Consider the following 14,546-nt stretch of genomic DNA (forward strand, 5'->3'; position numbering starts at 1 on the left):
ACAGATTAGACATACTGGGCAACTGAGTTAACGGAAGAACAATTGCATATGGCAATAAGTAACTTACAAGACAAAACATCTGTGCGAACCCAAGACCAATTCCATTTTGCAGAGAAAAGCTACATGTTCACACTTATTCTCTGGTTGTTGGAATGTGTATCTGTGTTGCTGGTATTTAAATACCCCTGGCAGATTGAGAGGAGACCCTCTGTGTTTTAACACGTGCAAAGAGGAAGATGACACAGCAAGTTCCATTTGGAAATAGTTTTACACAGGTGGCACAATGCCCCCTCCATCTACTAACAATGGACATGTATGATCAAGGGCAGCAGATGCAGGCATCCCCTTCAGGTTAGTGTCTACATTACCAAGCATGCAGGAAGACTAGGGGGGTTACTTATCGGGAGTCATGTTGCAAGGGGAGTGGAACAGGTTAAACAAAATGAAGTAGGTATACAGACAGAATGTGCTTTATTATGTTGCTTTCTCAGAGGGCTCTCATGCTGCAAATCATCCTTTATATAGAGTACTGTACTTCCAGATACACAAAGAGTGATTAATGTCTTTAATAGTCAATACCACAGACTTCACGATGAGGCAATGGGATATCTCTTTATAAAGTACACCCACTGATACAGTGTTTAGTCAGTCGACCATTTGTGCAAATGCAGACATAATGAGTCATTGTACACATTTCCTTTATAGCTGTTTATTAAAATGTGCACTGCAGTCTAAGGCAACCTAATCTAAATGCTGGTACTTATTAAGTTCTGAGCAAACTTCTTAGAGCTTGTGAGTACTGTGTGTGTGTGTGTTTGGAGGGGGGAGGGGGCTCTCAGTTGGAATGGTTCTGGTTTAGCTTGTTTCTCAAGTACAATAATAGATGGTCTTTGTCTAAGTGAATAAGTACTGAAGGTTAGGGAGTGAGTGATCCTACTGGACTCAGTCATGTACATGGTAAAGAGAGGGTGTTGTCACCGCTGGGTTCCACAGTGTCTGTGACACTACCCTGAGGCAAGGAGCCTCATGAGAGGGATGTTTATACACACACTCCCTTTATATATAACGTCATTTTCTAAAATACGCACACACTAAAACACAAATGCATGCAGGCCCACACACATGCAATGATGCATTCATTCACTCATAACACACACAGGCGACCATGTCCTTTGCTTACAAAGTGGCACTGCAAAAGTCTTGGAAAAGCCAATGTCAACCAGCAACTACAGCATACAAATGCCTCTGTACATAACTATTGGAGCAGCCCAGCACTAATGCCCAATGAATGGCAAACATGAGAGACAGCAACAGTGCAACAAGCGACAGCATAGTGGTGTAAACCCAGAACAATTACTCTTTGAGGCCCAGCGTCACATTTTGTATGGAAGGCATGCACACAACACTAGAAATGGGTAACTAATTACGATATGGATGACAAAGGGATTAAGTACGAGGCAAGGGTGTTTAGTTTAATTATCACTATAGTTACTGAAAATTTGCATCAACTTTTCAAAAGGGTTGTGTTGACTTTTGTGTTACATAATTGGGAAGTATTCTCAAAGCAACCATGTGAAAAGTTGTTGTCATGAAATGCAGTGGTTCCCAATCCTGGTCCTCAGAGCCCCCTGTCCTGCATGTTTCCCTGCTCCAACACACCTGATGCAAATGAATGGTCATTATCAAGCTTGGATAAACATATAAAACATGCAGGACAGTGGGCCCTGAGGACCAGGATAGGGAACCCCTGAATTAGAGGTTGAAGGAAGAGCTTCTATGTTAGACAACATAATTTAGGAGAAGAAAAGGAAAGGGAGATGAAACAAGTTTAGGAAACTACAATGGAGATGATAGGTTGTTTAGGGAAAAGGGACTACAATATTATAAAAATGGCACATAATACCTCAAATGAGATGGCAACCAACCACCTGTTAGCGTTCAATGGTATCCATTTGTAAAAGCTGTTGCAATCAACGGTCCCTAAAAGTGTACAGTTAGTACCTGTGTCAGTATGCATTTCAAGGGGAAAAAGGCATATAAAAGAAACCTATTACTGGTGAGTATATTTTATTCATAGGATGGGCTGCCAGCATGAATGAAAATGTATCTCTCTCATTTCCTGGAATCAGGCTTATTTTAGCAACAGGAACTGCATTTAGGTCCAATTTTGGTTCCTTAATTTAGATTTTGGTGAATGGCCACACAGAGGACAGTCCTGGCCCCATTGCTGTGCATGTGCTGTTCCTGAACAAGAGGGTCCCAAAGCCATTTTTTCTTTTTCTTCTACTCAGCAATGATTACATTGCATGTGTGTATATATATATGCATACAATATTATACTACATATGTAGACTGATTCAGTTTGTTGAGAAAGGGTGTTTAACATACCCTCTCAAACATTGGACAATGGAATAGTATACTTTAAAATAAATACATTTACACTAACGTGGCAGCAAAACTGTTATTTGATAGATCAGATCAAGGCAGTGATGAAAGGAGACTTAATTGACTTTAGTGACATTACATACTGACAGTTGTCTTGGATGTGGTTCATATGATTCCTCTGAAAGCCCTGTATCTATGTTAAAGAGGAGATCTACTGTATAGTATACTGTCTTCTGAAATAGCTTGAAGCAGCTTTATTATGACTAATGTCTATGCAAGATTATTATCACATTCATGCTAACAGGTATTAATCAAATAGGCATATTTACATGACATGCAAACTTCAGCAAACAGATATTTCAATTGAAGTAAAATGATGTGTCTCCAAACCCACCAAAACCCAGAATCAAGAGGAAAGCATGAATGTCCCCAATGTCCCCAGTCTTGCCAACACGCCAACTGTGTTTTAAGCCAAGTAGAAGGTCAAAAAGTCCTCACAGATAAAGTGCATTAACTGCACCACTGTATGTGTTTTAGAGTCCTAAAGTCTGTATACAATTTGCATAATGTTAACTTGACAGTAACAGAGGTCTACATTAGTAGTAATGAATACTATTGTTAGTTTAAACTGGAACCATGTGTGATGGATACTATTTAATCATAGTAAATATAACCTACTAAATTGAGAAAAATAATAAAAGAAAACAGTTAAAAAAATATCTTTGTCTTGTCATCCAATACAGTCATAGAGAATAGGCTAAATGGAACTTACGGTAACAATTTTGTTTCAATGTAGGCTGGGGTCGCCATATATAGCAACAGCATGAAATATTTCTGACTAGGGATTCTGCATGCTGTCGTGGCTGACATTTCTGAAACACAGAACTATTTCCCAACCTACATTTCTCTTTTACTGAGGTTGAAACCGTCTCTGAAAGTAGAGAAGTATGACGCTCAAATTGAAGATGATTGTTCTATATTTGATAGATGTCCCTGTGACCCTTACAGCTCAAGTGTGCTGACATTACTCATTTTCCAGGTCAGCTGGGAATGCACTGGTTGATTCAAAACTGTAAAGTGTGGTAAACAGGTGTATGCCTATAACACAAAGGACCTTATTTAGTTCTCGCTGCACCTTGGTCTCAGGGAGAGAGTTCAAACAGGACTGAGAGGTATTCAATCCGTCTGTGGTAGATAATCAGGCCATTTGGTGCTTATTGGAATCAGCATTGGCTGCACTTCTACTGCATTCCAACATTCTTCAATCTATCAATACTTTTCACAAAGGTTTCAAAGTAACTTGATAATGACCCCACCCTGGCCTCAGACTTCCTTGACAATGATTCCTATTACAATTGCACAAGGTGCAATCATGGTTGTATTTATTCATGTTAACTGTGGACCTATACAACAGACCATTATTTCTTGTTGTTGAACCCTCTCCTCAAATCAACACCTTTGTCCGAGGTGAAACAAAACACACCTTTTAACCCCCCACACCAGAGAAATGAGGTAGGAAAAATTCACGGGGTGATTTTTGACCTTCTGCTTGGCGCAAGAACAGAAATCACACCGACACTTCAGAGAGGCGATGACAGGCGGTGCAAGTTTACAGTTTGTTATACCACAGCTGAGAGAGAGAGGACGGCGTGTGAAAGGCAATGGAAAAACGTTGGCAATGTGCATAGTCACACTCAAGCGTGGGCCAGAGCACCTGTCTAGCACTGAAATCTTGGTGGACATATTAAACTGGAAACCCTCACCATAGCACACTATACAGACTGTACATGCATTTAATGAATAGGCATAAAAGGCTGTCAAAATGATAGTTTACACTGAATATGCCTAAATTACTGTTAATGGACTCAAGTGGCGGAGAGAGAAGAGAGAGAACTACCAGAAGGGTTTTCTCCACATTTCTACGAAAATGGAAGCTGATAAACATGGTTTTACAGCAAAGTAATCACTGCTTTACTGTATGTTTTATGGACAATAGATTTAATATACATTTTTAATGTATATCTGGCTCTAAAGCTTAACTACACTACCCATTTGTACAAATTCCGTTCAGAGTATATATATTTTCATTTTCCAAGCACAACCAAGAGTCTCTCTTTGTTGGAGCATTACCTATTGTATCTTCATTTCTAGGAGTGGCCAGCAAGTGAACCGGGAGATGGATGGATAACAGGAGAGAGCGTGAAGAGATAAGGGGAGGGAGACGTCCTCATGAGTGAAGAGAGCGAGTGGGAAGGGAGGGAGGCTGGAGAGGGGGTGGGGGCAGTTTGGGGGTTCAGATACTCACAGCGATGCTGTGCCCGAAGCCAGAACCAGGCTGGGGGCTGGCGGCACTGATGTAGTTGCCCACGGCAGAATCCTGGCTAGCTGGACCGTACAGGTCGGCCACCGGACCGGGGCTGTTGGCGCCTGGGAAGGCTCCAGGCCTGGCCGGGTTGGTGCCTGCCATTGAGGAGGGGGGAGGGAGAGCAGAGGGAGGGAGGGAGGACGGCGCCAGAATTGAGATGAGCGGTGTGACTACTCAGCGCTGCTGTGCAGAGATAACAGCTGAGCATGAGGCTGGCATGCACATAGTACCACAGACAGACAGACCCTCACCCAAAGTAAGTAGAATCTCAGGAATGATTGTTAGATAAGTTAGATTGGGACTAGTGTAGCTATGACCTTACTGACTTACTAGCATCTACACTTTTAGGCTCAGAGTTTTGTAGTTGTGTCTTTTGTAAAGCACTGTAATTCATGGCCATTCACTTAAAGACAAATGACAGGGATGCACTGATTCATTTATTCGCTCAATTTGGTATTTGGAGTGTGTCCCTTGGTACAGTATGCACTGTATGCTGCTGACAGATTCTGCAAGTCATTTTCGATGCTTACGCACTTCAGCTAGTTTCAGGGCACACTCGTAAGATTCTCACATTCCATGAAAACTAACAGACGAAAGGTAAGATACGGAGGGCTGTTTGTCTCAGCAGCTTAAGAGATCAGAGATGCACTTCAGGAGCATGTAGAAACAGTGGGAGTTTTTTTTCTTTTTCTTGTCTACGATGCACCTCTCAGCTGTCTATCTCAAGTCTTCTCATTTTTTTCCATGAAATTGGCATTGAAAAAAAAGACTTGCCAGTTCATGGATCCTACTCAGAGATTGCATGGGGGATTTGGGCACAACACCCCTATCTAATCAACACCTGTCACGGGAAGACCCCCCCCCCCCCACACCCACCTACCCATCCGCACCCACCCACCTATCCAGCCCCCTAAACTCTCCATCCCCTCTTGTCCATCTGCCGGCCCCATCTCTCCCTCTTTTAAATATATGATGGTGATTATCTTCTCCTTAGTGCCAGGAGTATTGGTGCCTGGCTGCTGCCTGACAGGCAGGAAATTACACAGGGTGTTCTGGGTAATGTGTGCTAAAGGACTGCATCATTGAGTCACATTTCCATCGCCACCGCCAGGTGCATGAGCCAGCCCCTTGGCGGAGAGGAGCTGATATTAAAGAGTAGAGGAGATGAGAGAAAGGGCTGCATTAAACAGCATGCTGGGAGACGGTGTGTGTGTGTATGTGAGTGAGTTACAGGAAAATGGTTTGTGTGTGTGTGTGCGTGACTGAGTGATTGTGTGACTGAGTGAGCACGAGAGTTTGCGTGTGTGTGTGTGTTCATTACGTGTACACAACAATCATCGTCTGAGAGCCTAACTAAATGACCTTGCCAGTGTACTTGGGAGACAGGGAAGCTTTGGCTACGACCAGACAGACTCCCTCACTCTTTTTTAAGTAGAACATGTCTGGTCGAAATCCCACACCAATAAGGCTGGCAATTAAGAAATGAGAGGCTAAGAAAGGAGAAGCAGTGGGGTAGAAGAGACAGACTGAGAGATAGAGAAAGTGAAAGAAAGAAAGGGCAAGATAAAGAGAGAAAGAGAGAGAGACACAAAAAGACAGAAAGATGGAGAGAAAGAGAGACATAACAAAAGGGAGAAAAAGAGCGAGCGAGCGAGAGAAACCCTGGGGTTATCGGAAATGACTCGAATTGTTCCTCTATGCTGGAAGCAGGTCTACCCTCGCCTCCGGACCACCCCGGCCGCTCTGGTGGGCCAGGAGATGAATTTAAATAAATAAAAACAAAGAAGCATATATTAAATGGAAAGAGCCGGCCGCCTGTGGAGGCCGGCTCATCCCCCCTCCACCGAGGGCAACACGGTGACACATTAATAAGAGAATATTAAATCACTCCTCCTTTGCCGCCAGAAGCCTTTAGTCGGGCCACGGATGCTCATTGAAAGCAAAGTCTCTTAATGCGCTGGATCTGAAGACTGGGTGCAGGCGGTGGGGCACTGAATGCCGGCCAATCAAAGACAAAGACCAGGCCCAGATAATAACTCACCCCTCAACAAGTGTACAATTTAACCGCCGGGGCTAGTGCCGCTCCTTCCGGGGTGAAACGTTCCCCTCATGGGGGTACCCGCATGAATCCTGATTAAGGGCATCGTGTAGAGTTGGTGCGGTATCAAGCTTCCAGACATGCTGAAGAGAAGCTAATACACCTAATACTAATGCTACATCAAGATAGAGAAAACCCACCCACAATTGATGTACCACTGACTTATTGATTGACTGACCCCCTTTCATCCAGCCCATAGAAGCACAGGAAATTACAACCTTCTTTTTCAGGTACATTACTTTGTCACTGAGTAACTAAAACCGTTAGACCCCCCCCCCCACACGCACACACCAAACACACACACACACACACACACACACACACCACACACACAGATCCACTAATTCCTTCAGATTGCAGCTGATTAAATATAAATATAAACAGAAACTTACAATGCCCCTCACTGAGAAGTAGGAAATTCAATACCTTTAAAATGACAGGCTAAACCTCAGAGTAATTGCATGTAAAACTTCAGAATCTACAGTGCTGCTTAGCATCCAGTTTCGTCGCCTGACTGCCCACACTGTTTCTAGCATCCTGATGCTAGTATGTTTTGGGCAATTACTGTCTTGCTTTCTGTTTTTACAGCAAGCTCTATGTCTTCTAATTAGAACTGCATACCCTCCCCTCCCCTCTCCTTTTAAAGTTAAACAAAGATTTATGGTTCTTAAAGCCCAGTGTGTACATGTAGGTGTGTATCTTTGTCACCCATTATAAGAGCTAAACATGCCTCTAGCTCATATAACAAGACCTGTGTGGTTAAAAACTACTGTGATTTCAAATGAAGGTCAAAATCTCTACTGTGCTCCCATTTAATCACTTAAGATGGAATAGGCCTATTAGGAGTGTGTGTGTGTGTTTGCAAGTGTGCTTCAGCAATTAGCATAATAGCTCAATTCCCCAATTGTTATTTTAGTTCTAAAACAACATCACTGTATGATTAAATCTCATCCAACCTGAGCTTGATGGTACACTAGGGCTCATGCAGATGTTTGTGCACAAAAAAGTAAACCTAGGTTCACAACAAATCAGAATAAGATGCAAAAATAGAAGAAAAAAAGAGGGATATCAGAAAATGAGTGGAACAAGTGATATTGACTTGGTAATGTCCTAAATACTACACTGAGGACTTGCTTGTCAATGACAAAGATATATACAGGTCTAATAAATAATGAATACGTACTACTTGTTCCACCATGCATGTGGTGTGATCTCTAAAATTGACTAATGCATTCACCATGTTAAACCAATACATGTATGTCCCAAAAATGTCCTGCATAGTATGTAGTACATGTGAATTTATGTCAAATGTAACATACCCTGACGTGTGTGAGCACGCTGATATATGTACTGTATATAAGTCCAAAAAATCCAGGCCATGACAGGAAACAAATAAGTCAAAAATCTAATCCCCAAAGCAGTGCTATAAAAAGCATGCATTGCATTCCAGGCAACAAGCCAGACCCCTCCTCCCTTCGCCATCATCCCCTCTCCCCTCCCCATTGCTACCTCTGTCTGTCAAACCCTACCCCAAACCCCCCACCCCCCTTTCTTCTCCGCATCTCTCGATGGCCTCTCGATGATTTACACAGGGAGCATTTTGATGAATGGGATCCCTGATTGGCAAGGAACAGTGTAGGAGGAGGAGGAGGAGGAGGAGGAAGACGGGCGGTACACACCTGGGCTCTTAAAGGGGTCCGGGCTGTGCAGGTGCTGGAGGGGAGAGGTGCAGGCCGAGCTGGCGTGCTCGCTGTGCAGCATCTGAGCAGCCTGGGGGGGCCCCAGGGAACCATAGTCCGCAAGGGAGTAGGGGGGTCCCCGCACGTCGCCACCGGCCGCGGAATAGAACCCGTAATCGGGGAACCCTGAGAGATGGGGGGAAGGGGGGGGGGGGAAGGGGAGGGACGGGGGGGCGGAGGGAGGGAGGGGTAGGGGGGATGGGGGACTCCATCATTGTGGATAAAGTTTCATACAAACGTCAATGATTTTTGGTTGCTGTGTTACTTATTGAGCAGTATTGTGGTGTGGTGACTGGGGGGGACAAAGCAAATAAAGCATTACTACTGTAGAACAGATCGACCCTCACCCCCTCTCCAGCAGGCCCCTAATCAGGACTTGGTCAAGGTAACACGTTAACTGAAGGCTAAATAGGGCAGTATCTGCTCCCACCCCTCTTTCTTCCAGAGACTAAAGGCTAAACTCTCACTGAAAAACAGAAGAATTATGAAAAAAAGTCAAATGATGTGGCAAACTGACAATACCAGACTTCAGTATAAGACAATAACTTCTCACACAAAGGATGTCTGTGTTGCCTTGGGACACCCGAAAGGTCACCCTAAAGAAGGTTCTACCTTACAGTACATGTGTGTGCCTTAATGTGCATCCCTCCTGTATGTACAGTTTGGCACATATTGGGAGTGTGTACACTCCCAGTATAGTGTGTACACTCCCAGTATAGTTATGTACACAAACAAAGTTTATTTTCACAAAGAAACTTCTCTACTAAGATGCATGGGTGTGCATCAGATTCTGCTTTCGCCTTCTGATTTTCGCCTTCCTAATATCCTTAAATATTTAAGAAATAAACACAGATAACTGCATCTAATATACAATCAAATAAAAGACACCTCAGGGTGAAAAATACGTGAGAGATTTTCCTAAAATAAGGTGGGGGATATGATTTGGACCAATCAATAATTCATGTATGGCTTCTTGCTCATAAATCAATGAGATTAGACCAGAAGCTCCTCATTAATTACAATTTTGACACAGGGAACATTTGGAGATGTACCCAGTTGATGAGGGAGGGGCACAAGGCTTAGAGAATTGAAACAATGCTATAGGAGCTAGCATTTATCACAGAATGTAGTCTCACTGTAAATCTTCAATGGCTAATTTAACACAGAGGTATGGCAATCACAGTTTTTAAGTTTAGTTTCTTTTCTTTATTTTACACTTAAATTCTTGGTCCTTTTTCTCTTAAACCTAAGATGACTTTGTTTGTTGAAGAATATTATGGAAACGTGTTTAACTAAGTTATGGCAACCATTAGATTAAAGAGCCGTCTTGGCACCGTTTTATAAACCTCGCCAAAGCACACACACTGGTTGTCAACATATTGACAGGAAGATGTAGACAATATGTCTGAGAAGCTAGGTTAAACCTCAACCCTGTCTTTCGAACCAATTACCCTACCTCTTAATTAGCTCCACAGGAAGAGAGGGGAGTGAGAACCATAACCATCATCCCTTTACAATCTACGTGGGAGAGACCATTCGATCCGACCCCGTAATGACCTCTATCAGCAGCTCCAAAATGTCAGCTGTGGGGAGGTTTCTGTCGAAGCCCTCTCACACGTCTCTCTTTGTGCTTACGAGTGTTAGCTCATTAAGTAGGTGTTGTTTTCGCACCTCAGTGCTCTTCTCTCCACCTGTGAACGTGTGCTTGTCCAGTGAGTCTAAACTCTGGCCTCAATCATTTTTCAACAGTCAAGGCAGAAGTAGGGAACAATAATCACAGGGAGTTTTAATCAAAATTATAATTTCTAAAATGGCTTGTAAAATGGGAGAAAGGGGGGAAAAACACTAATGGATGGATGGGACGGATGGTGACAGGGTGGATGGATGGAAGAATATATGAATGGATGGTGGATCCATGGATGGACACATTGATAGATACTGTAGGTATCTAAATAGAGTGTATTATTGTGCGGTCTACAGTAACTTTAAGCCTTTTGATATTTTGGCTTTGTGAGAAAAGCATCTACATCTTTCCTTTTTACCCACCTGATTTCCCCTATCTTTAGCAAATTGACAGAAAGACAGATCAGTAAATCAGTCAAACAGGACTTTGCAAGAGCAAAAGATGCACACGCTTCATGTGCAGACGACACTTGTAGCTTCAAATATTCAATGAGGCAAGATGAGAGAGAGAGAGAAAGATAGAGTGAGAGAGAGAGGCAGAGGGGAGAGAATAAAAGACAGAGAGAGGTTGAGGTTGCACACGGGCTCCTCTGTCTTCAGCACCTCTTTAGAAAACAGGGGGTTGCCCAATTGAGCAGTGCATCTTTAATCACTTAAGGTGGGAGACAATAAACACACACATACACACACACTTAGGCTTTAATCCAGTTTTGATGTGCAAGCTAATAGCTGGCTGTCCTTGAGGTTCAAAGAGATTTCTGAGCTCCCCTCTAATTAGGCCGAGACAGGCGTCCTGTTCGGTTCCCTCTCATCTTCCTAATTAGATCTTTAACAACAAACAAATGAAGACCTTTAGAGACGCGTGCCACCCTCTCCTCCATTAGTTCCAACAGTAGATAGGGAGGGGGAGCTCCCTGGTCCTCTTTTTCTCTCTGCCTCCCACATGAGCACAGACCAAAGCACACACACACACACACACAGGTAGTTGACGTACACAATAACACACACACTACCCTGCCTTACCCAACCGTGTAAAATGAGTCTTTGGGCTCGCCCAGGGCTTGCCCGCCACTGTGAAGGTCTTTCAGACCCCACAGATCACGTCTAATGATACCACGCTCTCTGTCTAAAAAACGACATGCAGAATGACAGACCAAATTGAAAAGAAGAAAAAGACCATTTACAGACTACAGAGACCTCCGCTCAGCCATCTGGAAGAATAGAGGGGCCCTTGATTATCGTGGCGCGCTAATTTTACGAGCAATGCAAATGATTTACTTTGAGAGTGTGCAGGTGAAAAATTTGGAAGATGAATTAAAAATCAACGCTGGCTACAGTACATCAAAGTTGCCATGGTAATGGGTGGCCGGTCGGATTCTCTACCAAGGGGTCGCTGTGTCCTCTGTACGTTCAATAGGGAAACGCTGTGAGTGTGTGATCAAGTTAGTCGTTTATTGCCATTTGTAATTCCAGTACAGGAACAGGTTCATTGGAATGTGTGGGTGGCTACTCCTCTTGACAATCCCTTGCAGCCTATCTAAACCTCGAATAATCTAAACCTGTAAACATAATAACCTAACCTATGTGAGCTAATATTCTTATTGTGTGCGTTTGAAACTAAATGTGCGTTCGTTGAGGATTTGCTTTGTTTGGTTAATCATTCTCGGGAAGCGCTAATGATAATCTAGAACTATGATCGCCGATTGATCGTGTTAGGCAGAGAACACTGAAAACACTGTCTTTTGTAATATGAAAGAAACAAATGCAGCGCTCCACAGTGGCCCAGATGCGCCCACACCCAGGATGAACACACAGACCAACACGTCCACAGAAGACACCTCCACGTTGTGTCCAGAGGGCCTCATTACATCATGGTTTGTCCCCGTAGATCCCCGACGCATTCCGTGGCGGAGCACGTATTCAGCGCCTCAGTCTGACGCCGGCATGGCCTGACAGATGCAATGGGGGCAAGAAACATCTGCCTGCCCCACTCCCCCACCCCCCAGGGTGGCAACATGGCGCAGCTGACACCCGGCGTGTGTTTTCCAAAGAAGAGAAAGGACACACACACACACACACAAACAACAGCAGCAGAGAGATTCACTATTATGAAAATCAGCTCAATGCATCTGTAAAGTGTAAAACTTGACTGTTTCAAATGTCAAGAACCAATACAATGCACTATTGCATGAACCCTTCCAATACTCAACACAGCACATACGATTATATTTGAAGTTCTGTGTCTCTATTCAGACGGATTATGGAATTGTCTTCGAACTAGACTTACGGCATACTGTGCATCTGTCCCTCCCTTCCCACAACCAATTGCAACTTGCTGCACAGTGACATCACCTCTGCCCAAAAAAAGGAGCTGCAGTAGAAAACAAATACCCTTTCCTGTGTCCTAAATAATGATTAGGAAATAATCGTTAATCATAGCGACCACAACTGCATGCCCCCTCTCCTACACCACCTCCCCAACACACACACCTCTTTAATTAGGAGGTAATTACTCATCTGAAAAACAAATGAGTGGCTCTTGGTTGCCAAGGCAACGGTGTAGGTAGGCGCGGTGGAGTGGATCCTTCCCAAGTTTATCACTTATGCTGATAATCACTCCCATTTCCCAGCATGCAATGTGGAGACAGAGGCTCAGGACGCTTATCCTTGTGAAACCTATCACACAGTAAAGGTAACATTAAAATGATAGATTTGGGCCAGGTAAAATTGGAAGCTGTGCCTTTTGGGTAATGCGCCATCTTCAATTAAAGCACTCCTTTTGAGAAGTGTGGGCAGAAGCAGCCTTTTAAGATGGCAGTGAACACGGCCAAATCTGTCGTCTGAATGTATCTAATGGAGGGGAAATTGCTTAACACCTGTCCTGTCAGCTAAATTACTTACACAATTTGTCTGTTGATGTAAGCAAAAACACCTAAAAAAAAGTATAAAAAAAAAAAAAATTGGACGAGCTGAAAAGTGGCCAGGAGAAATGGCACCAACTTTAGAAATAACATTTGACATAATAATATGCCTGGGGCAAAACTGTCAAAGTTCGTGGGTCCATCTGGGGTGAGTGTGTGCGTGTGTACATGTTTGAAAAACACACGAAAAAACTGTTGATCCCGCAAAGGGGCCTTGCCATCTCGCATAGATAAGGACATACACAGGACACACTACATTATTCATGAGTAACACATACAATTCAACTTTTAAGTGCACACGCTCACACACACATGGTATTCCCTCTAACACCCCCCTCTCTTCTTTCCTCCAAACATGCACTGCATTCAAATCACAGTGCACAGTATTCACAGTACATTCACCCTTTACAAAAATGTGTCTATATGCTTGTCAAATATGCTTTGAAATTAGCTTTGGATTTTCAACATCTGCAATTATCTTCATTTCCGTGGAATGGAATTTTAAAAGAATGGAGATGTTCCTTTCTCTTCTTCCCAGGGTGGCTTTCACTTTTCGTCTCAAAGGGTCTTTTTCTAGCTGAATAGGTGACTAATTAACAAAAGACGACTTCTTTTCAAACGCAGCGATGGCAGTTCATAAATAATCTATAGATAATAGAGCCTCATTTTGAGCTCAGATAGGCTGGGATAATGACATCTAATGGATGATGTATATCCTGGATCTCACACAAGGAGTACAGCCATCACTCTACTTTCACCCCTCGTCGGTGCTCTTGCTCATCATTCATCACACTCACACACACACACACACACACACACACACACACACACACACACACACACACACACACACACACACACACGCTCTCTCTCTCACACACACACACACACACACACACACACATGCTCTCTCTCTCTCTCTCTCTCTCTCTCTCTCTCTCTCTCTCTCTCTCTCTCTCTCTCTCTCTCTCTCTCTCTCTCTCTCACACACACACACACACACACACACATGCTCTCTCTCTCTCTCTCTCTCTCTCTCTCTCTCTCTCTCTCTCTCTCTCTCTCTCTCACACACACACACACACACACACACACACACACACACACACCTGTCCCTCTATCATATTATGTCAAGAAAACAAACACCCAGAGAATCGAGGTGGACAGGGGCTCACAAACAAGTGAGCGGACTGATGGTGAGAGGGGAGCGCACACACACACAGACACACATCTGTCTTCATCACAGTGAGAGACAGGCCTCTGTAAATGAGGCGAAATATTTCCAGACCCTCCTTAAGAAATTGGGTGAGGTTGGTGAAAGGCAGGGTGGCCTAGTTTGAGTCAACAGCCTTGTC

The 14,546-nt window shown here is 43.6% G+C and overlaps 1 protein-coding gene across 7 annotated transcripts in view; it reads right to left on the bottom strand.

The window, feature by feature from the left end:
• Positions 1-14,546, bottom strand: part of msi2b (musashi RNA-binding protein 2b) — a 175,550-nt gene that overhangs the window by 2,561 nt on the left and 158,443 nt on the right. For 4 of the 7 annotated variants that reach the window (XM_067245882.1, XM_067245876.1, XM_067245881.1 and 1 more), the window contains 2 exons: positions 8,528-8,713; positions 4,691-4,845 (listed from right to left, as the gene is read on the bottom strand). In XM_067245882.1, the coding sequence (XP_067101983.1) occupies positions 4,691-4,845; positions 8,528-8,713 (341 nt within the window). Of the gene's footprint in view, positions 1-1,903; positions 1,981-4,690; positions 4,846-8,527; positions 8,714-14,546 lie in introns of all 7 variants that reach the window. The other 3 variants (XM_067245880.1, XM_067245879.1, XM_067245878.1) reach the window with 1 other exon arrangement.

This window comes from Osmerus mordax, chromosome 11 (assembly GCF_038355195.1).
Source record: "Osmerus mordax isolate fOsmMor3 chromosome 11, fOsmMor3.pri, whole genome shotgun sequence".
Taxonomy (NCBI): Eukaryota; Metazoa; Chordata; class Actinopteri; order Osmeriformes; family Osmeridae; genus Osmerus; species Osmerus mordax.